At 40.0% G+C, this 20,942-nt stretch overlaps 2 protein-coding genes and 1 long non-coding RNA gene across 3 annotated transcripts; 1 reads left to right on the top strand and 2 right to left on the bottom strand.

The window, feature by feature from the left end:
* Positions 1 to 79: 79 nt before the first annotated feature.
* me3 (malic enzyme 3, NADP(+)-dependent, mitochondrial) lies at positions 80 to 12,856 on the bottom strand. Its single transcript, XM_077579200.1, has 14 exons — positions 12,457 to 12,856; positions 11,995 to 12,185; positions 8,016 to 8,149; positions 7,670 to 7,819; positions 5,531 to 5,606; positions 5,172 to 5,437; positions 4,991 to 5,100; positions 3,663 to 3,760; positions 3,469 to 3,582; positions 3,299 to 3,404; positions 1,710 to 1,852; positions 1,424 to 1,597; positions 1,213 to 1,311; positions 80 to 643 (listed from the first exon to the last, which is right to left on the bottom strand). Exons 2-14 carry the CDS (start codon positions 12,178 to 12,180, stop codon positions 482 to 484), a joined length of 1,818 nt encoding a protein of 605 aa, XP_077435326.1. The 5' UTR covers positions 12,181 to 12,185; positions 12,457 to 12,856; the 3' UTR covers positions 80 to 481.
* On the top strand, positions 12,028 to 19,514 carry LOC144060065 (uncharacterized). The gene is made up of 3 exons (XR_013295838.1): positions 12,028 to 12,213; positions 18,479 to 18,616; positions 18,920 to 19,514. It is a non-coding gene; the product is annotated as an uncharacterized LOC144060065 (long non-coding RNA).
* LOC144060064 (immunoglobulin-like domain-containing receptor 1) lies at positions 13,453 to 20,929 on the bottom strand. The gene is made up of 8 exons (XM_077579206.1): positions 20,637 to 20,929; positions 18,955 to 19,125; positions 18,401 to 18,550; positions 18,200 to 18,319; positions 16,884 to 17,030; positions 15,965 to 16,090; positions 14,012 to 14,946; positions 13,453 to 13,822 (listed from the first exon to the last, which is right to left on the bottom strand). The coding sequence occupies exons 1-8, from the start codon at positions 20,689 to 20,691 to the stop codon at positions 13,784 to 13,786; spliced, it is 1,743 nt and encodes a 580-aa protein (XP_077435332.1). The 5' UTR covers positions 20,692 to 20,929; the 3' UTR covers positions 13,453 to 13,783.
* Positions 20,930 to 20,942: the final 13 nt, after the last annotated feature.

Below are 20,942 nucleotides of genomic sequence, written 5' to 3' on the forward strand. Positions count from 1 at the left end.
CTAAAGCTGCTGCCCCCGCGATAAGCATCAGTAAATGGATGGAGTTGTTAAAAATGGATAAAAAAAAACAAAACAGATGTGACTTTGAAAAGTTTAATACAAAGTTTAATGTTCCCTTTTGAAAACTTCAAGCACTAAATAACATCAACTCATCACCACACTTTAAAAAGTCACATCGACACTCTGTCTGCATCTTGACATAAATGACACACGGTTGGCAGGGAGTGCTGTTAGCTTTCATGTAGCCTGACCGCTGCTAGGTGCTAAAAAGATGGGGGGCAGGAAGAGGCACAAATACGTGTTTCATGGAAGCAGTGATGGGGATGTAAAAGGTTATACGTTTCCATGGAGACATTCAGTCAGCAGTTGGAGTGCTTTTCTTCTGGTATGTAAAGAAACCGTGACCTAAACTATAAAAAAGAAAAACTGAACTATAATAATAAAAAACATCAGTAGTATGCACTTTTTTAGAAGGTGATGGTCACACATCCTGCACGTTCATGGCCTCTTGCGGCCAAGCGTATGTGTCCAGTGTGAACGAGTCGTAGTCCGGACTGTAGATGTGTGAGAGGACAAACGCCTCTTTGTCCTTCGGCTCCGGGTACAACGACGCCACGTTGTGCTTGTACGCGTAGTTGACGATCTGCAAACAACACATACACATGTTTAGGAAGTTCCTCTAATGTAGGGTGCGTAACGTTTTTTCCAGACTTTGTTTCGGACTCAGACGTGTTTGGACCCGGCAGAGTTTACTATTAAATGTAAGTATACATTTTTGCATTTCATCTTAAAAATTCACTTAAAACGTAATACACATTAGGCCTGACCAAATTCACCATAGCTTATGTGATTCACATAGGTTAGATGAGGGAGGGGGAGCCTTCGGAGGACCCCGCCCACAAATTTGGACACCACTAAATATCTCTTGGTTGGCTTTAGAACGTCTCGGGATCCCCCAGAAGAGTTGGACGGATCGACGGATTTATTGACATGGTCCAGTGGGTGCTGCTGTTTTGGTTAGCAAAAGAGTTCAAATGTGCTCAGCAGTCTTGAATGTCATGTGTGAACGATAGCTATGAAGTCAAGATGACAATATTTATACTACATTTATTCGAGGGAGGTTTGAAATTTCTTTTTCTCCCCCAAATTAGTGATCATTAAAAAATATAAAGCAATACAATATTGTAATGAATATATGATTTCATATCGAACCTTGACAGCGATCTTGAAGGACACCTCTCTGATGGATTTAAGAGGAGGGTAGAGTCGCCCCTCGGCCAAGTGCTCTTCAGTCACCATGTCAGCGATGGCCTGACAAAAACACCACAGCTGATCATCATCATCATCATCATCATCATCATTGTAGAAAGGACAGGAAGTCGCATAGAAATGATCTTTGGTGAAGGTAATAATAAAAAAGCACCTCTGCAGTGGTCAGGAAGATGTCGTCGGATATGTGGCGAACGCCGCAGGCGATGACACCCAGTGCCACCCCGGGAAACACGTAGGCGTTGTTTCCCTGGCCGGGGTAGAACGAGCGTCCGTCGGCCAGCGTCACCTTGTTGAACGGACTCCCGCTGGCGAAGATCCCGCGACCCTGATTGGAAAAACAAAAAGCAAACATGAACGCAGTATAACCACAAAGTATCTTCTCAATATCTCATTCTGACGGACTGCAGTTTTATATTCCACAGTCTCCAATTTCTTACCTCGGTGATGTTGTAACATTGCTCTGCCGTGCACTCGGCCTTGCTGGTGGGGTTGCTCAGAGCAAAGATGATGGGCCGCTCGTTGTTGGACGCCATGTCTTGGATGATCTTCTCGGTGAACGCACCTGCGATGGCGGCGACTCCTTCGCCGCCATGAAAGCAACACAACGCTTTACGTTAGAGGGAGACTACTTTATAATATCGTTTGCCATTATAACTTCACTGTGATTTGAAAAACATGACGGCCGGCCATTTGTAGGTGTTTTCTTAAACCGTTCTCAGAGATCAAATTGGATTACACATGCAAATTATTATATACAGCCACTGTAATTAAATGTTAATTAAAAGCAACACTGATACAGAGGATACTGAATTTCTTCAAATGCGCCACAATTAAATGTCATCCACTTATTTTTTTTATTTTTTTAAAACACTTCACCCAGAATGTATGCTTTTGGTTCCCCTCGCCCCCCAACCCCCCCAAAAAAGCACAAGGTAGTGCTAATTTACCTTCACTAAGACTGACAACACCATTTGTTGTAGTAGCCAGCAAAACATGCATATGGCATGAGTAAAGTTGACCTTTATAATGGAGTTTTAAAAGAAAGCAGATATTAACACTTTGAAAATGGGTTCAGTTCTTGAAGCGTCAGTCATAGTGCCCTCTCCTGGTAAAAAGCAGGACTGCGCTGGATTTTAAACGCATGCTTTAAAATCTTTCATGCATACAGCCGCACATGCATATGCACAGACACACACGCACTAAAACTGAATGCATCCATCCAGCCATTTTCCGTATCGCTTATTCCTACCAAGGGTCGCGGGGGTACTGGGGCCTATCCTAGCTGTTATGTAAAATAAAGAAACTGCTAAGCGGCCACTTGGTCCGGAATAGTAAATCAAGACCCACATTGCTAGCGCCACTCCAACTACTCATTATCATCCGAGTGGACCGCAGACCAGTCAGGTGGTTCATTCCAGCTAATGAAGCAATTGCTGCTTTATATGTCGTATCAGGCCTGAGATCTATCCAGCCAGCCTAAGGAGCCAAGCTCCTAACATGGGAAATTGAGGTAGCCGACCCTTTAATAAGAAATGTGGTCTTTTTTTTTCCCAAGTCGTATCGTCAAAAAAATTTACAATAATGTACAGATATATATATATAGATATATATATATAGAGAGAGAGAGAGAGAGAGAGACAGAGAGAGAGAGAGACAAAGAGAGAGACAACGAGAGTGAGACAAAGAGAGAGAGAAAAAGAGAGAGAGAGAGAGAGAAATAAAAACAACTTTCTTTCATTCAACACAATCTATTACAAAAAAATATAAGTTTTGAAAAATGTTGACATTTTTCTTCTTTTAATTCTTCTTAGCAAGTCAGTATCCCATCACTGGTGAGCTATTTTTTTAGAACAGACCACAGTTGTTACTCCAATGTTTATGTCAGTAAATTGAGCAACTTACGTTGAGCACCTAAAGCAAATGTTAGTGTTTTTCTGTCAAATGTATGATAAAAAAGCCGGTTTAGTCTTATGAGACTCTGGAAACAACAATGACCGTCATCCTTCGGCTCTGACTTCCCACTCACCGATAATGGCGGTGGGCTTGATGGTATGCACGGCCTCCTCCAAAGTCTTCAGGTGGGGGTGCTCGTGCGCAAACTCCTCCTTCTCGTGGTTTAGATGACTTCGCCCCTGAATGACAAATGTTTCATCTTTAAGACAAAGCCAGTCAAGAAGACAAACGTCCATGCGTTACCTTCACAATGAGACCCCTGGAGTCCACCATCCAGATCCTTTTGGCGGCTTCTGTTCGAGACAAGCCCTCCTTGGCCATTGCCATCATTAGCAAGTGAGCGATGCCTAGAGCGGCCTTGATGGGAAAAGGTCATAGTGTTTTGAAGAAGCATTCAAAGTAGATGCATAAAAAAAAGAAAAAGAAAGAAAGGTCACCTCGCCGGCGCCCTGGAAAACGAAGGTGTGTTCCGACAGTTTGTTTTTGGTGATCTTTAAAGCTGCCATCAGCCCGGCCACTGCTACAGAGGCTGTGCCTATGAGAGAAGATAGACAGTGCTCTATGATGGATGCATTTTGTATCTTGGCCTACATTGTGGGTTTATGCGACTTAACCCACCGCTAAACTGCCACTACCATGTCGCCATTATAGAAACCATAGTGATAGACTGATATGGTTTTTTTTTTAAGGCTGATACCGATTATTAGTAGTCATGGAGACTGTTAACCGATATTAGTAAAAAAAAAAGTAAAAGAAAATTTTAGCGTATTTTTTTTTTTTTAAATAATAATAATATTTTCTTTTAATTTTAAACATATAAAGAATTGACAGCTTTGTTAAAAATTCTAACAAAAAATGCAAGGAGCTTCCAAGGTCATCAGCATGTGTTAAGCTAAAGTAAATAGTCCCTTAAAGTTTTTTTTTTCTTTCTGTAAATAAAGTTTTCCAAAATTCCAACATAATTTATTAATACATTTATTTTTAATTTGTTTTAATAAAAAGTGTAAAAGGAGTCCCCAGTGTCAGCATCTTTTTTTATAAAGTGGAAATTTAAATAAATCCATAAACGAAATGTTCACTAAACCTAAATAAACCTAAGAATATAAACGCAGGATACTTGAAGATTTAAGAAATTAAAAAAAAAAAGATTGAAGCGTCGTCGAGTACGGCAGCGCTCACGAAATGCGCGATTCAGGCGTGTTCACTTCGGTTTCTTTTTGAGCAGTTCACAAATCACAATACATCACAAAAATAGTCTTAATGATAATAGGACCACATTAGCAATCTAAACTGACAATATTTGTCACATCTCAGGCAATTAATTTGTGTATTTATCATTTATTCAATCTATTTATTATTCATTCAATATATCCTGCTTTTATATTTTTAGTTTTTACAATTTCAGCCCATACATTTTGTTATTTAAATGACATCTTAAATATTTTCTTTCCAATGTTTGTCGTCAAATGGATCCTTTCTAGCCAATCCTGTAGCGTGACGCGACCCCATACGATCTGGCAGGCCCATCACATCTGGTGCCTACACCGGTATTTTGTCAAAACGCCAAATAATCACCACATAACAGCTAACAAATGTGCCGCATAAATACATCATTTAAAATGATGTAGAATGGCAAAAACATTTCAATAAAATAAATCATACTCACTGTAGATGCTGATTTTTAAATGTATTAATGTGTATTCTTTGTGTAAGTGTTCAAAACAGGTGCTACATTTTCATGATAAAAAGTAAACATTTGGGCTACCTTGGATGTCGTCGTTGAAGGTACAATAGCGACTTCTGTATTTGTTGAGGATTCGGAAGGCATTGCTGTTGGCGAAGTCCTCAAACTGAATCAGGCAGTTCATCCCGTACCTGTAAGGGTTGACAGGCGAAGGTGTCAAGAAAGCGAGAGATGATGACATCGCCGCCGTTTTCCTACTCACTTGTCCGTCACGGCCTGCATGAATTCGTCAATGAGCGCGTCGTACTCCTTCCCTCGGATTCGCTTGTGCTTCAGGCCGATGTACAGGGGATCGTCGAGCAGGTTCTGGTTATCCGTTCCCACGTCCAGCAACACGGGGAGGCACTGCTGAGGCCGAACTCCGCCGCAGGCTGTGTACAGAGCCAACTTGCCCACGGGGATGCCCATGCCGTAGCCGCCCAGATCCCCGAGCCCGAGGATGCGCTCGCCGTCTGTCACCACGATGGCCTGGATGCAAATGAAAGACAAAAAAAGTTGACTGGCGAGAGGAAAGAAAGGGTGGGGTGGGGATGAGGGGGGGGGGAGGGGCGAGACGTTTGCCTTTATGTCCTCTTCAGGCCAGGAGTTGAGCAGGGTTGCAATGTGGCCTCTATCATGGATGGTGATGAAGAGTCCTCTGTGAAGGACAATGAAAGCCGTTGAATACAATTGTAGAACTGAATAAAAAGCTGAGATCGGTGATACTGATCCAATACTTTGTGAAAAAAAATTCAAGATGGCAATTTATTCATTAGTGTTATTATTACTATTAGAACTGGAGTATATGAGGTAGCAGTTAAACACTTGCTACATTTTAAAATATTAATTTAAAAGCAAAAACAAACTAGACAGATTTTTTTAAATAGACATATTTTAAAGATATGCTATTTTTCATACATCTTTTCTAGTATACGGTACATTTTTCAAGTTAACCATGACTGTTTTACCATATTTTATTATGTTGTTTTTTTTAAGAGGAAGTCAACCCAAAACAGTTTCTTTACAATATGTTGTATGTGCAGTGCACCCAATAACCTAGCATATGCTAGTGAGTAATATTGACATGCTTCTCTGTAAACATAACTGAAGCGTTTTGAATGAGTAGCCGTTCTTTTGAGTGACTAGCGCGCTAATTAGCATTAGCGAGTCAGACTGAGTAGATCATGACGATTCTTTACACATCTATAAATTGAAGCAGAAATCATTGCCAATCAAATCATTTCCTATCAAAATTGTTCCGAATCGAAAATCGAGTCTGAATCTAATCACAGACCCAAAAATCAGAATCAAATCGAATCGTGAGACAGTTAAAGATTCCCACACCTACTATTTATGGTCAATTAATTCAATCTTAGACTAGACTAGATAAAAATTATTATTATTATTATTATTATTGTTACAAATAGAGTATTGGGATAATTGAAAACAAAAACAAACATTCTTTTTCTCTATCTCTTCTTTTGCCTGTACAGACGCTCCCCTACTTACAAACATTCGAGTTACGAACAACGGTACATACGAACATGTCTGCGCGCATGTCAAAAAATGTTCGGAAAGAGATGCTGTAATTTAGATTTTTTATTGCGCACCTTTTTCCGAGTACTGTAGTGCTTCTTTCCGCCGCTAATACCGACGCTTGGCGCTGTGAGAGCTCACCCAGCATTGGAGGCTCAGCAACGTGTCGAGGAGGAGGAAGAAGAAGAAACGCCTGTCGCTCATAGATAAAGCCATCGCACTCTTCGAGCAGCAAGACCCAAATATTGAACGTTGCACAAAGGTTGCAAATCAATTGAATGATGCCATACAGTGCTACCGCATCATTTATGATGAAAAAAGAAGAAAACTGTGCAATCGTCGTTAGATCGCTTCTTTCGGCCAGTTTCTAGTAAATCCTCCAAGGAAGATACTCATCAACCCTCATCTTCTTCTCCTCGACCCTCAACTTCTTCCTACATTGAAGTTACGGAGGAGGAAGTAACTTTTGAAGCCCATTCCAGCGACGACGAAGAACCTCTCATGATATAAAATCTTCCTCTTCCTCTTCCTCCTCCATCAAATCCTTAAGCATCGAGTACATCTTCCAAAAGTAAGTTAAACTTCATTCTATTTATCTTATTACGTACATGTACATACTGTGTGTGTCTCTCGCTCTCTCTCTCTAACATACGTAGTACAGTACTGTACGTATTCTCTTTAAACATAAATTATAATACAAAATATAGCACTGAAGCAACTTACGAACAAATTCACCTTACGAACGATCGCTCGGAACGTAACTCGTTCGTAAGTTGGGGAGCGTCTGTACTTTCTTGTAACATGGGTTTCTTGTCTTTTTTTTTTGGTAGCATCTAAACTTTATAATGGTTACATTAGAATTTTATTTCTGGAACAATATACATTCACTCTTTTAGCATTGTGTGTCTGATGTGAACTTCAGAGTTGTGAGAAAATGTCACTTTTTTTCATACCAATATAACTTTTTTCAAAAAACTTCTTTATCTCAAAATCACGCCTGTGATTAATTACATTCATCCGGCTCTTTTCTTCATTCTCAAGGGCATCGGCTCGATTGCAACAGGACTGTTCAGGTTGCCCTTTAGATAACGTTTTGCTTCTCATCTCATTCATTAAGTCATAATCCTTGATACTGTCATGCGATCGTAAAAAAAAAAAAAAAAAAAGTGCGTGCACTCATCGTACCGTGGCCTCCTGAAGGCCAGGCCGTACTGCTGACAGGCCAATCCTACGGTTGGCGTGTAGACGATGGGCATGAACTCCTCGATGTCCGACGTGAGCACACGGTAGAAAAGCTTCTCGTTCCTATCCTGCAGCGTCATGAGCAGGATGTACCTGCAAAGAAGGAGAGGCAGCTTCCATTCTGGTTTGTTGTCTGAGTACAGTTACGATCAGATACTTGGACTTTTACTTTCAGGTAATTCATACAAGACTGACTATTTCTCCCAGAACCGCTTTAGTAGTTCACAGTCAGACTACACAACACAAGCAGATGAATTCCGTACGGTGTCCTTTCGGGTTGTGTACTCACTTGTCCAGTGGATTGACACGTGTTTCATAGCTCTTCATGACCCGTAGCACTTGGACATCCTGGGACAAGAAGCAAGGGGGCAGAAGGCCGTGGATGCCCAACTGCAATCGCTCCTCCAGGGTGAAAGCCATACCCTGCGGGACGGAAATGGACTGTGAGTGAGTCACAGTCAAACAGCTGATGTTTTCCACAGATTCAATGCACAATCTATGGCAGTAGTTCTTAGCTGGCGGGTGGTAGAGTGATCCTGGGTGGGTACAGCAAGTCAAATATAATTCAATGGAATATGTATTTATTTATTTTGCGCTTAAAAAAAAAAACCTTTACACTTCCCAATTGACAGACATAATTCAATTATAACTAGTGCTGTCAAAGTTAAAGCGTTAACTGATTAATTAATCACATCGCATTCATCATGAATTAACGCAGATTAATCGCACTATTAATTATGACCATAGATTATCCTTTGGCGTGACAGCGGATGGCTACATTGAAGGTAGCACGTGTTGTGTTTGAGCAATAAACATAATTACATGCATTATAGTAAAGCATTTAATAAATCTTTGCGTATCACATTTTGAATATTTGTATCAAAATATTGGGATCATTTTTTCCCCCATTTTAAATTATGCAATTAATTAGCTGATTAGAAAAAGAGGAGGATGAGTGTGTGCAGTGGATCAAAAAATGTTGAAGACGTCCTCATAACATTAAATGTCAAAAGAATTAACACATAACCGGTGCTCTTCAAATTTTTCAATATTTTTTTTTAATTAAGCGATTAATCGTGATTAATCAAAATTCTAAGATGTGATTAATCTGATTTAAAAATGTAATCGTTTGACAGCTCTAATTATAACACAAACTTTGATGCAAAAAAAAGTGTGTTGGAATAATCAATTCTAAAATATTTGATAACTACAGCGCCAAAAGCAGCAATAACGGATGTATTTTGTCTGTTGTGTGGCTGGAGCTGATATGTCAACAGGCTCGCAGCTGAGTGTGATTTCGATGCTATTTATTCTATCCAATGGTGCGACAGGGTGAACTCACTCCCCCTCGTATTACAATGAATGCTTGCACTAGAATATTTACTACTCCAAAGGAACTCGATTCGTTGTGGAAGTTGTTTGACAGGCCAGCCTCAACGTCCCGGCGGTCACCAGCAGAGGACGCGAGGCTGATTATTTTCACTCAAAACTAGCAACAGTCACAATTGTTTCACAGCTACAGAAGCAGCCACGCACACAGATGCATCATACACATATTATTCTGAACACAACTCTACATACACAAGCTCCCTAGTACTGCATTGTGTTGCCCAGCAGTTAAACTGAGGCTTCAAAGTCAGAGAGCCTAATTGACATTCCAGTTCCCTACAATTGATCAAAGTAAACCTTTTAGAATGTGTCATTAACTCAAACCCACTAATGACATTCTTGGATCAAGCACCTGACAAGAACAGTGATAAGAACCAAGCCCTGCAAAAATCCGCCTTCAGATGCCCTAAGATGTCGGTAAAGCATTTTTTTTAAATTTTTGTTTTACTATTAGACCATAGGTGTCAAACTCCGGTCCTGGAAGTTTCCCTCTTCCAACACAAGCTGATTCCAATCAGCAGGATCGTTATCAGGCTTATGCAGAGCTTCCTGATGAGCTGGTCATATATCAGCTGTGTTGGAGAACGGAAACATCCAAAACCTGCAGGACTTCCAGCCCTCCAGGACCGGAGTTTGACACCTAAAGCTATGGCCTGACTAAATGAAGCTCCTCCCTCTAGAAAAGCACTATATAAATCCAATACTGTACATTATTATTATAGTCTATCAGATACCTACACTAACAAAGTAATACATTGAGGAAATGTACGGAGTAAATATTTGTATATTTAGGTCATAAATACAAACACGGAAAGCAATAAATACATTAGTAACCATCGGCATGACAACGTATTTTCCGAAGTCAAACACCCCTAACCTTGTAATTAAACAAATATGTTAAACAAAATGGCTGATTAGTTTGGGGGGTGGGGGGGGTTAGTCTAAATTTGCACTGTTTTTTTTTTTTTGCATTGCTACAAAATGTCACCTAAAAATTACTTATACAACTAATTAATGACAACACAAATTTGAGTAATCCCCCCAAATTGTTTTATTTATTTAGCGTTTTGTCTCTCTGTCCAAAAGTACTTTTGAGCTCTTGGAGATAAAAGTACTCTGTACTGTCTTCACTGCCATTGGCTATAGACGTCAAAAATTCATTTGAACTATTTCTATTAGTTTAACTTTTTTTCACTTTTGTTAACAAGAGTATGAAAATCTAGAAGAAAATTATTGTACATTTAGAACAGATATAAAATTTGTGATTAATCGTGAGTTAACTATTAGTCATGCGATTAATTACAATTACAAATTTTAATCGCCTGACGCACCTAATTTTTTAATAATCTTTTCTTTAAAAAACAACAACAAATTATTTTAAAAAATGGCTAGGTTTTCATATTCTTGTTAACAAAAATGATTTTTTTTAAACTAATAGAAATAGTTTAAATGAATTTTTGACGTTCATAGCAGTCAATGGCAGTGAATGAGTTAATTGTAAATGCAATAGTTTTATGAAACCAACATTTAAGCTACAAACCTCGACTGTATGAAAGATCATAAAAACTCTCACTGTCCAAATACTTGCAGACTCATTTCCTGTCGCACGCTTCTCACAGTGAGTCATCATGGAAATGCTGACTTGAGAAGGAATTGTGACCTTCTTCGTTTCGAGAAAAAAACAATAAAACTTAGTAAGAGTCTTGCTGAACACATCAAAATATCCTGTTTTACTTAAAGTTGGGTCACCTCCAACCCGCTGATGACTCATTGTGGATGTTTGGTTTGGAGCAGTTTGGCCAAAGCGTTTGACTTTTTAAAAAAAAGAAGAAGAAAAAAGTATTCTCTGGTTTAAACCATTAATTATGCGTTGTTAAGACATAGGCTCAGTGAAAGTACATCAATGCTGTTGTTCAGCACAGTTACCTTGCTGTGTTAAATTAACTTTCAAGGTTCATAAAACATCCAACTATAAATGGATATAAAAATGTGTTAAATATTTACCAGCAACACTGTACCACTTTATGTATCTGTTTATCTATTCATCTCTATTGCAGTAGTTCTTAAACTTTGTACGAGGACCACCTAAAAAAAAAAAGACTGAACTCTACAGCTGTTGTAAAACAACTTTGCTCACTATTACAAAACTGACTGTTCAGTAACCTCTTAAAAATGAGGTTCTCAGTAGAAATCAATCAATCAATCAATCAATTACAACAGTATCTGCTGGGCCTCTGTGAGAACTTTGTAACATTAAAAAAATGTTTATTATACATTACAGTGTTACTATGAGTCACAAACATTTGGGGAAAACCAGTCTGTTATTTGCAAAAACCTCACCACAGGTCAAAGCCATGTCCAATAAAAAAAATATTGTTTTGGTGCCGTCTAGTTGCCAAGGAAGTATGTTAGGGGAAGGGAGGTTTGTCTGATTGAAAAACATGCTGTCGACATTTTGTGGCATGTGTTAGTAATTATAAATATATTCCACGGGGGATTGGGTGTCAAATAATTGTAGATGTTTGCTACACACAGCGTGGTTTGGCATGGTTCGAGGGGAAACGCAGTATAATCATTAGGTAATAAAGTACTAATTGAGGGGGACAGCGACTGAGCACTAACATGTATAGCAAAAATCCACAATTACCTGTAATTGAAAAAGGGGTTTAACTGCACTGTAATTGCTAACAGATGCCAAACAATGGCGGCAAAGGAATATTTTTATCATAATGAAGCTCCTCAACTCATTTTAATTGCTATGACCTAGAAGTGCTTTTTACACAAACATCGTCAGTGTGACATTATTATAACGTTTGCGTAGGTTAGTGAGTGAGAGGTTACGCCGCGTTCCGACTTGCGTCCAAATTCAGTCAGCTCACCTTGTTGAGGTGGGGGTTCCTGGTGATGTCATAGCCACGCTTCTTGGTGCTAACGCTGCCTTTGCTGTTCGCCCCGCCGTGGCAAACCCTCGCCGCTTGAAAGGGAAATCCGCCGGCCGCCACGACCGCCGTGGTCGCGGTGCGTCTACACAGATGCAACGCCGCTCTTCCAGTGAGGGAATTCATGCTGCCTGCGCTCAAACAAACACAGTCACATTGGTAAGAAGAAGCCGCGACACCGTAATTGATACCGAAACCTGTAAATAAACTGCCTCGCGAGGCTTGTTGTCCTTCATCTTGTAAATCAAACATTTTTTTTCTCAAAACGTAAATACATTAAACATATGAGGCTGTTTAAATCAACACTAATACAATTGTCTCTGAATAATAAGATAAAATATTTCTAGGAAGATGCTGCTAGCAAACGGCTAAGCTAGCATTTATCCCCATCTTCAGCTTTACCTGGAGACTAATACAACGCCACCGTGTCTGTGACTCTTAGCTTCATTAGCGATTCCCGTCGATCCCAATCTAAACGGTCTTCTCGGCCTAAGTGGATTTTAGAGGTGGATCTCGTGGAAGCAGCTGATCCCGGTTCGTTTGACATTGACTCTAAAGATGTTCTACTAAAAAGATAGCAATGTCATAGTGGTCACAGCTGAATTAGAGAACGTCCGCTTTCTTGCCTAACAATTCTTTCCACTTGACGCGTTTACATTAAATTACTTTAAGTTAGCGGAGGTAACTCGTTGTTATTCAAACGTCGAACAGTAATTCGTTGACTTCCAGCCAATTCAATTTATTAAATTGACCCAAACTACAGGCATGTGACTCCAGAGAACGATCTTGTAGTTAAACATCTTTGGTTCTACTTCCTGGTCAGAGCTATCCTTCACCGCTTAGTCCCGCCTCTAACATAACTCGCGAATGAATAAATTTTTGGTGCTTGGGAGTAATGTTCACAATACAAATAAATATATTTCCCGTCTGTAAGTAACAAGAGCACATCGTGTAAATTGAAAAATATATATGGTGCGAAAAAGACTTACAGTATTTCCTGCGGCCCCCCCATCTAAGCACTAACCGGGGTCTTTCCTACTTAACTTCGGAGATCGGGTGTTTTCAACACAGTATGGCCCAAGTCGAATAAAAGATCGGATTTTGTTGTTGTAATGCAATTGGCATGTAAGGCGCACTTATGTACGCGTCCCGATGATTGGGCTTCTGTAGCAACCGAACTAGTTTTGTTCAGCCAATTCAAAGTCCATAACCAAAAACTATTCCAGCCCACCGCCAACGTACGAGTTTGTACGACGTTCAAATAGTTTTTTTTTCTATTAACATTTATAGTCAACGGTGGAAAGTGAACTGAACTCTTTGACAATTGCGTCATCTGGTGGACATTTTGATGTACAGTCGTACAGTTGGAGGTACTATACAGTAGATCACAAATCCAACTCACAGTGTCTAAACTGTTTTATTCAAAACAAAATGTCATGACATAACACTCGCATTAAAAACATTACAGTAAAATTGATAAGAAGTTTCTTGTGAGGTCCAGATACCGTAGCACAGTTGTTATGGTTGTCAGTCTATTTATGTTAATAAGAAAAAAAATGACAACTTACAATATTCTGATGATGAAATAAACAGACATGAACACAAAAATGATTAGCTTTGGCATAAAAATATTGACTTACTACTACAAATCAGAACAAATAAAAACAAGTCCATCTTTGATTGACAAGCAGAAAAATATGTAGGCTACTTTTGCAATCAAAGAAATGCTTCAGATCACTACAGTGGTGTTGCTACGGTTGCTCCGATCCTACGGAGAGAAATGGAATAGATGTGGTTAGATCCAAAAATGCCACAATGAAACATGAAAACAAAGTAAAAAAAAAAGTAATCTGTGCTATCATTATTCCTCATTCTAAGTTAAAGTAGTTAAAGAAAACTCCACACCCAATGAAGGAAAGAGTAAACAGAAGAGAGAATGTGTGTTAGTGTTGCTTACGGAAAGACGGATGTGGTTCCTGCGGTCGCCGACGTGTCCATGTTGGCTCTCCACAGAGGAGTAGCTTGGGGGCTTCTCGGGCCAATCCTTCCCCTTAGCCGCCCTTCGCCTGCTGCTGTCCTCTTCATCCGAACTCCAAGAGCCTTTGCGGCATGGAGGCGAGTAGCTCCTCTCCCTCCGCGTGCTTCTGCTCCGCAGCTCCTCCATCAGGTCGTCCCGGCTGCGGGTCCGAGGCCTGGACCTGCTACTGCTCTCCTCCCTCCAGGTGCGGTGGTTCCCTCTTCCTTGCCTCCCTTCCCAGTCAGAGTCGTGGCTGTATTCGCGCAGGATCCCCCGTCTTGGAGGAGAATGGTCTCTGTATCTGCGTTGTTGTTGTTGTTGTTGTTGTTGTTGTTGTTGAACCCTCCTTCCAGAGGGGTTGGTACTACCGCTGGATTGGCTGGAGAACCGTATTCCCCCCCTGTCCGACTCTCCGCCCCGTGGTCCCCCAGAGGGGTTGGTACTACCGCTGGATTGGCTGGAGAACCGTATTCCCCCCCTGTCCGACTCTCCGCCCCGTGGTCCCCTGCGGGTGGAGAAGCTGGGAACATGCTGGACGATGGGCGGTAGCGTAATCACCCTTCTCTCCGTGCCCCTTACGCCCATCTCATCGAGGGCCGATAGCATGCTGGGGGGCCCGGGGGTGTAGGGCACAACGGGAAGCAGCGGCTGGGGTTGAGCCGCTAGCGGGGGCGCATTCTGAACAGGATGCATCGGCATGTCCAGCCCCTTCACCTGGTTCTCCAGGTAATCCAACACGTGTCGGTTGCTTTGGAGGCTGCCTGCAGCGCTGCCGTTCAGGTGAAGCGGGGGGGCAGGTTGCTGCGGAAGCATGACGGGGGCCAACTGCATGGGCGTCATGGCAAAGTTCTGTTTGCCAGGGTCTGAGTGTGAGCCTGAAAAGAAATTCAAAATAAATGTAAGACTTTGTCCTCAATGAAATGTTTCAACAATGAAGTCAATCAATTGTAATTTGAGAAATGTTTTTAACATTCAATTTTTCTTTAAACATTATTACGCAATAAATGCACACAAAACAAACTTACAACATTTTAGCATGCAGGCACTACAACATATTAGGCATAAAAAGTAGGGTTTTAATAAAGTCTCCATTGTATTATTAATCCAGCATTATCAATTTATGGTCATTTGTTATGTTAAAAAGACAAAATGCAGGTGGAAACAAACATGATGAATAAAGTACATTTCGGAATCAAGGTTATTTTAGTTAACGAAAATTAACAAAATAACTAAAACTAAAATTAACAAAAATATATTTGTTAACAAAATAAAATAAAAAACAAAATGTTTTTTTTTTTTTTATGAAAGCGAACTGAATCTACATTTTACGTTTACAAAAGTAACTAAAACTAATTATAATTATAGAGAAAATGTCCTTCGTTTTAGTCTTTGGTAATTGATTTAATACATGAGCTTTTGGGGTTATGATTTTAAGTATATTTATTTCTATATTAACCAGATTAAGGACGTTTGAAAGTGTCTCACACAGAAGTAACGTCATCTAGCAGCAGCCAATACAAAATCACTTTCAGATGACGTCGCTCCCGGGCGACAATTTTGCGTGCTTGACTTTTGACTCCAATGTCCTGGCTCGCCTGCTTTTTCGTTTACCTCAGCTGAAATGCAGCGCTAGGTGAGAAATGTGTTACTTTTTCATCTTATCATGGTGTTTATTAAATATTGCACACAAGTAATACACATTTAAAAACAAAAACTAATGCCGAAACTAAAAATAAGCATTTTTTTAAATGACTGAAATTAATAAAAAAGTACTAACAGAACCGTCCTGAAATTAATTATAACTAACTTAAAAAAAATAAAATAAATCTAAATGAAATAAAAACTAACTAAAATGAAAATTCCAAAACTATAATAACCCTGTTTGGGACTCACCCGAGTACAACATGGGCACACCCTGGATGGAGTTGTTGGAGCTGATGGGAGCGTAAATAGGTTGGCCGTGCATCCAAGGTGCCATGGCTCTCTTGGCCTCACGCAGCATCCTGTGTTGCATCACAGCTACAAAAAAAAAGCCAAGATGAGACTTAGTGACCATTCTTAAGATCTAGTCATCCATTATTGTTTATGATGCACCAAATATTCGGCCACCGAAAATATTCGGCCGAGAAAGGCTATTTTTGCCATTTTTGGCCAAAATTAAATTAAAGCCGAAAGAATATGGCTGAGTGTGTGTCCGCCTTTTCTTCTCGCTGGCTTTTTACCGTGTGAGATTGCACCGGTCGGTCGCATCAGCTCCCGGGGTCATTGCGCACACCGGAGGAGAGGGGCGTCGCTTGGTGTACAACATTTACTGTAAGCGGGTCGAAAAAAAGACAGGACTGCCGTGTACTGCAGTACAGGTGAGACACTCTTTCTCCTGCAGCGCCCCCCGCCCCCTTTTTGTTTTTTTAATAAAAGCCCCTTGAACGCTTCCACTTTTTCATCGGCATCCCAGTGGCCATGCTTAATACTTTAGCTAATGCTAGCACTATTGCTATCAACAGTTTTAAGCACAAAAAATGCTCATCATGTCTGCGGTGTGGGCACATTTCAATTTATATTGTGCTTTGTTAAAATGCCAGTGCTAAATAAATATTTTTTAAAAATGTTATAATTTTAATTAATTATTATAAATGCAATAATAGTAAAAATTTGCATAATTTTTGGTTTCATTTTCGGTTTCGGCCCAAAATTTTCATTTCGGTGCATCCCTACTTACTACGTTTACAGAAACGCAAGCTACATTACAGAGAAGTAAAACATACCAACTGAGGTAAATGAAACAAATAAAATAAATAAAATTCCTGTGTACCTTTTTCCGGGCAGCAGCAGGTCTTGGGACAGCAAGGGCAGCGCACGTAACAACAGCACTTCTGGGGGCAGCACTGACAGCAACATATGCACAAGAGCATGATGAGCAGCAGGGCACCCAGGATGATTAACAGCACCGTCAGCCAGTCTGGCACACGTCACAAAATACTCCATTTGAAAATACAGTCAGGTTCCTAACTATTGGGACATGCAGATAGTTCTCATCTTTTTGGCTCCAAAAACTACAACAATGGATTTGAAATGACAGTAATAGGAAGTGTTTTTTTTCCCCTTCAGACTTTGAGGGTATTTACTTCCAAATCAAGTGAATGGTGTGGGAATTACAACAGTTTGTGTATACTGTATAGGCCTCACGTTTATTAAGTACCAAAAGTAATAGTAAAAATTAACAAACAAAGAAATGCATACTACTTAATTGCCTTAATGGGAAAGTCAAAACATTTCTTTACAATATGTTCTATGCAGCCCCACTACTCAAAACAAAGTATTCTGATTAATATTACATTTGAGAAATACGAGTTAAGCAGGAAAAGCCTCCTGTTTTTATCAACCTCACGGTCGGCCATTTTGTCAATCACTGTCGACTGAAAATAACATCACAGTTGCTCAGGGCTCAGATAACGACCAATCACTACTCAGCAATTTTTTTAAAGCTGAGCCGTGATTGGTAACATGTTACACCAGCCCTGAGCAACTGTGATGTCATTTTCAGTCAACAGCAAGTGTTAAAATGGCCACCCCGAGATGGATAAAAAACAGGAAAATTTTGCAATATGACTCACATTCCACAAACACAATCTTAATCAGAATGCCATGTTTTTGACTAGTGGAGGCACATTTAACATATTATTGTAAAGAAAATTTTGGGGTTGACTTCCCCTTTAAAAATTCTTTGGTTGCTTTCAAAGATTTCTAAAGCATTTGGCTAAATACGAGCATATAATATTGCCTGAAACGTTCGAAAATTCATCCTGCTGCTTTTGTCAGGAGTTCACAAAAGGGCACCAGTTGCATTGGTTGTATGCTGACCATGGAACCACCACCAACATTCTTCACTTATGATATGATTATACAGTATATAAAAACAGTTGTACAGTAATTCGTACGCCGGTCACCTGATTTGGATGTAAATACCCTCATTTTAAGATGAAAGTATCCAGTTAAAGCACACGTTTTTTTGTTATTTTTCAAATTAAATGTAATGGTGTTTAGAGCCCAAAAAGATGAGGATTTTGTCGATGTTAAAATATCTATGAACCGGACTATAAATGTATGTGACTAAGTGAGGATCCTTACGATACACGATGAGTTTAATTTCTCGATCCGAGTCACCCGATGTGTCACCCGCGGCGTCGATGGCGCAGAAGTACACGCCGTTATCCCACCACATCACCTCAGTGATGACCAGATCAGCCTCTGTCAGGCACACAATGATGTTATTTCAAGTCTGCGTACAATCATTACCGGTCGGCTACTTTGTTTCACATACAAACTCACTGTTTTGAATTGTAATTTTGCGGTTCCGGTAATCAACACCCAGACTGGGCTCATTGAGGCCTCTCTTTTGGATCACAGTGCGGACTGTGCGCTGGCGGTCCGGACAGTCGTTGGATGGGTCCTGACCCAGCTGCAGGGAGGCCTGGTAGCCTTCATGGACATACAGAAGCGGACAATACAAACACACTGGCGATCTTGTAAAGTAATACATTTCAGGTAAGCAATTTAACAGCATAAACAAACCTGTTTCTTCCGTGTGTCTTGCCAACAACGCTTGCCGTACTAGTTGCAACACGACTGCCAATTACTTTGTAATCAAAACAATGTAATTGTTTTTAGGTTTCATTGTGCTACTATCAACATCTTTTTACACTTGTATGTTGCCTTTGTCAAACCTTGATTAATTTCTACACTTATGACAGTAAAAAAAAGATTTTGATTGGTTCCACTTATTTATTAAGTGAAAAATCAATTATGAATACAAACTAGCAGATTGTGTTTAAATTCCATTTGATTCAGTACTTCTTGGAGATTGATGCAGTACCAGGACTCACCAGTGGAGTAGTACTCCAGAACGGGGTCTTTACAAAAGGATTTGAATCTCCAGGTAACCAGCACATCCTGAGGGTTCGCAGAGGTGGAGAAGTCGCAGCGAAGGGTTACAGACGCAAACAACATAGTACTTCTTTCTGACTCTGGAACGATCACCTGGATGCACAGCAGCTCTAATGGACAAAAGGGAAACAATTCTCAAGAGCTTTGGTCTGTATGTTTAACCAAGACAATGATCCTCAATTCAGCTGCAAATGTGACTGAACAAGTTTACACGTATTACACCCTTCCATTAGCAACAATAACAGCTGTCAGTCATCAAGGCCATAATAAAATAGTAGTGTAGCCAGTGGATACATGATGTATCACTAATGTTTTTTTGACAAACTGATTCAAAATATACAGTTCTGCTTCTGTGAGATAATTTCTGATCAAATACACTGTATATAAAGTGTGAAAGCAAACTGCATTTAAAAAAATAAGCTGAAACAATATGACTATGAAGAAGTTCAGACAGTCCTTTACAATGTAAACAATCAATAAAAAAAAAACTACAGGTGAACCATTTCCTAAAGTTTTGACAAGGTGTCAATTATTTTACAACCAGTGTTGTGGGAATATGTTCTCTATTACTGTCATCTGGGAGAGTTGTCTTTCTAGTTTGGTGTTTGCCGAGGGCCAAGGCACATATTACACTATTCACCAATAGAAGAATCAAATTGCACACAACCAAACAAAACTGTCACAAGGTCACACACAGGTCAATTGACGTGTGATTACTTGCATGAACTTAAAACAAGAAAATGAAATATATTTATGGTATTTTTATTTGCTTTCAGGGTTGGTGTCTGTTATTGTACATGTTAAATATATCATGAAACGTCTCTTCGTTTTTGCTCCGTCCACATTTTATTGTGATCGCTCTAGGGAGGGCTCTCCATGGCGTTTTTGCCTGGGGCAACCTGGGTCTAGAAACGCCCCTGCCTGCCTACATGACATCACCACCGGGAAGCTGAGCAACTCCTCTGTGTAGCATTATGATGATCAATATATAATAACACATAATACACAGTGATCTAAAAAAAACGGCATTTTGGTTGAGCCATTAATATTGCACTACCTAAGCAGTTTATAACAGATTAGCCAATAATTGCAGGCACTGTAGTAAACATTAAAAATGAGCATATTTTGACATAGGACGCCAGCAAATATGGAACTTAACCAACAATTTCTCAATTAGGCTACATTTAATCGAATGCACATAATTTGTATTTATGCGTTAGATGTTTTTTATTTTATTGTGTTAGCTATGATCTCACAATTACAACTATTTTTGTTAGCGTGATTATTTATAATTTATGATTGTGACTAACTACGGCGTGCTCCGATTTACCTACACATTTACCCCTTCTTAAACCGAGGGTACTGTATAAATAGGCTACATTGTACATGTCGATCTATAAAGCAGTTTACCTATTTAGAAAAACTACTTCATATTTTTAAGCGACATGGTCACGTGACGCGGACGGCCTTGCCCTAGTTGCAACTGTTGATAATTAACTTCAGCCTCGACTGTTTGCTTTTCGTGACTTCTCCCTGCATTCACGGCAGTCAAAAGAAAGAAAAAACAATGGCTGACTAAAGTGAAGATGGAAAAAACCCTCCAAAGACATTGAAGTCTCACCTGTTGGAAAGTAAACCAGCAACAGCAGCAGCGTCACGGGTATCAAATTTCCCATCACCCCGTATAGTTCCCTCTATTTTTCCGTCCTTCCGCTACAGCGTCGCCGTCTATCCCCGTTGAAGTTCCAAAATCCACTAAAGATTCCACTATGTGGGCTATAGACGCTTTTCCACATAGTGTGAGAGATTTTTCCTTAGTAAAACATGTTCTACGAGTGTAGTTTGCGGTGTGTAGACGCAAGACAACAAAACACTCGTATGTTCCCACAGGTGCACATGAAGAGGCGGGCGGAATGTAGACTTTAGT

The sequence above is a fragment of the Vanacampus margaritifer genome, chromosome 11, assembly GCF_051991255.1.
Source record: "Vanacampus margaritifer isolate UIUO_Vmar chromosome 11, RoL_Vmar_1.0, whole genome shotgun sequence".
NCBI classification, from domain to species: Eukaryota; Metazoa; Chordata; class Actinopteri; order Syngnathiformes; family Syngnathidae; genus Vanacampus; species Vanacampus margaritifer.

Bases quoted from the DNA above. Each gene is read 5' to 3' on its own strand.
- LOC144060064 (XM_077579206.1), bottom strand. From the start codon at position 20,691: ATGGGAAATTTGATACCCGTGACGCTGCTGCTGTTGCTGGTTTACTTT. The intron at 19,126-20,636 runs GTGAGACTTCAA...TTTGTCCATTAG, and splicing joins GCTGGTTTACTTTCCAACAG to AGCTGCTGTGCATCCAGGTG. The intron at 17,031-18,199 runs GTAAGGATCCTC...GACGTGTGCCAG, and splicing joins AATTAAACTCATCGTGTATC to ACTGGCTGACGGTGCTGTTA.
- me3 (XM_077579200.1), bottom strand. From the start codon at position 12,180: ATGAATTCCCTCACTGGAAGAGCGGCGTTGCATCTGTGTAGACGCACC. The intron at 3,405-3,468 runs GTAACGCATGGA...TTTGTCATTCAG, and splicing joins CCAGGGGTCTCATTGTGAAG to GGGCGAAGTCATCTAAACCA. The intron at 1,312-1,423 runs GTGCTTTTTTAT...TGTTTTTGTCAG, and splicing joins TCTTCCTGACCACTGCAGAG to GCCATCGCTGACATGGTGAC.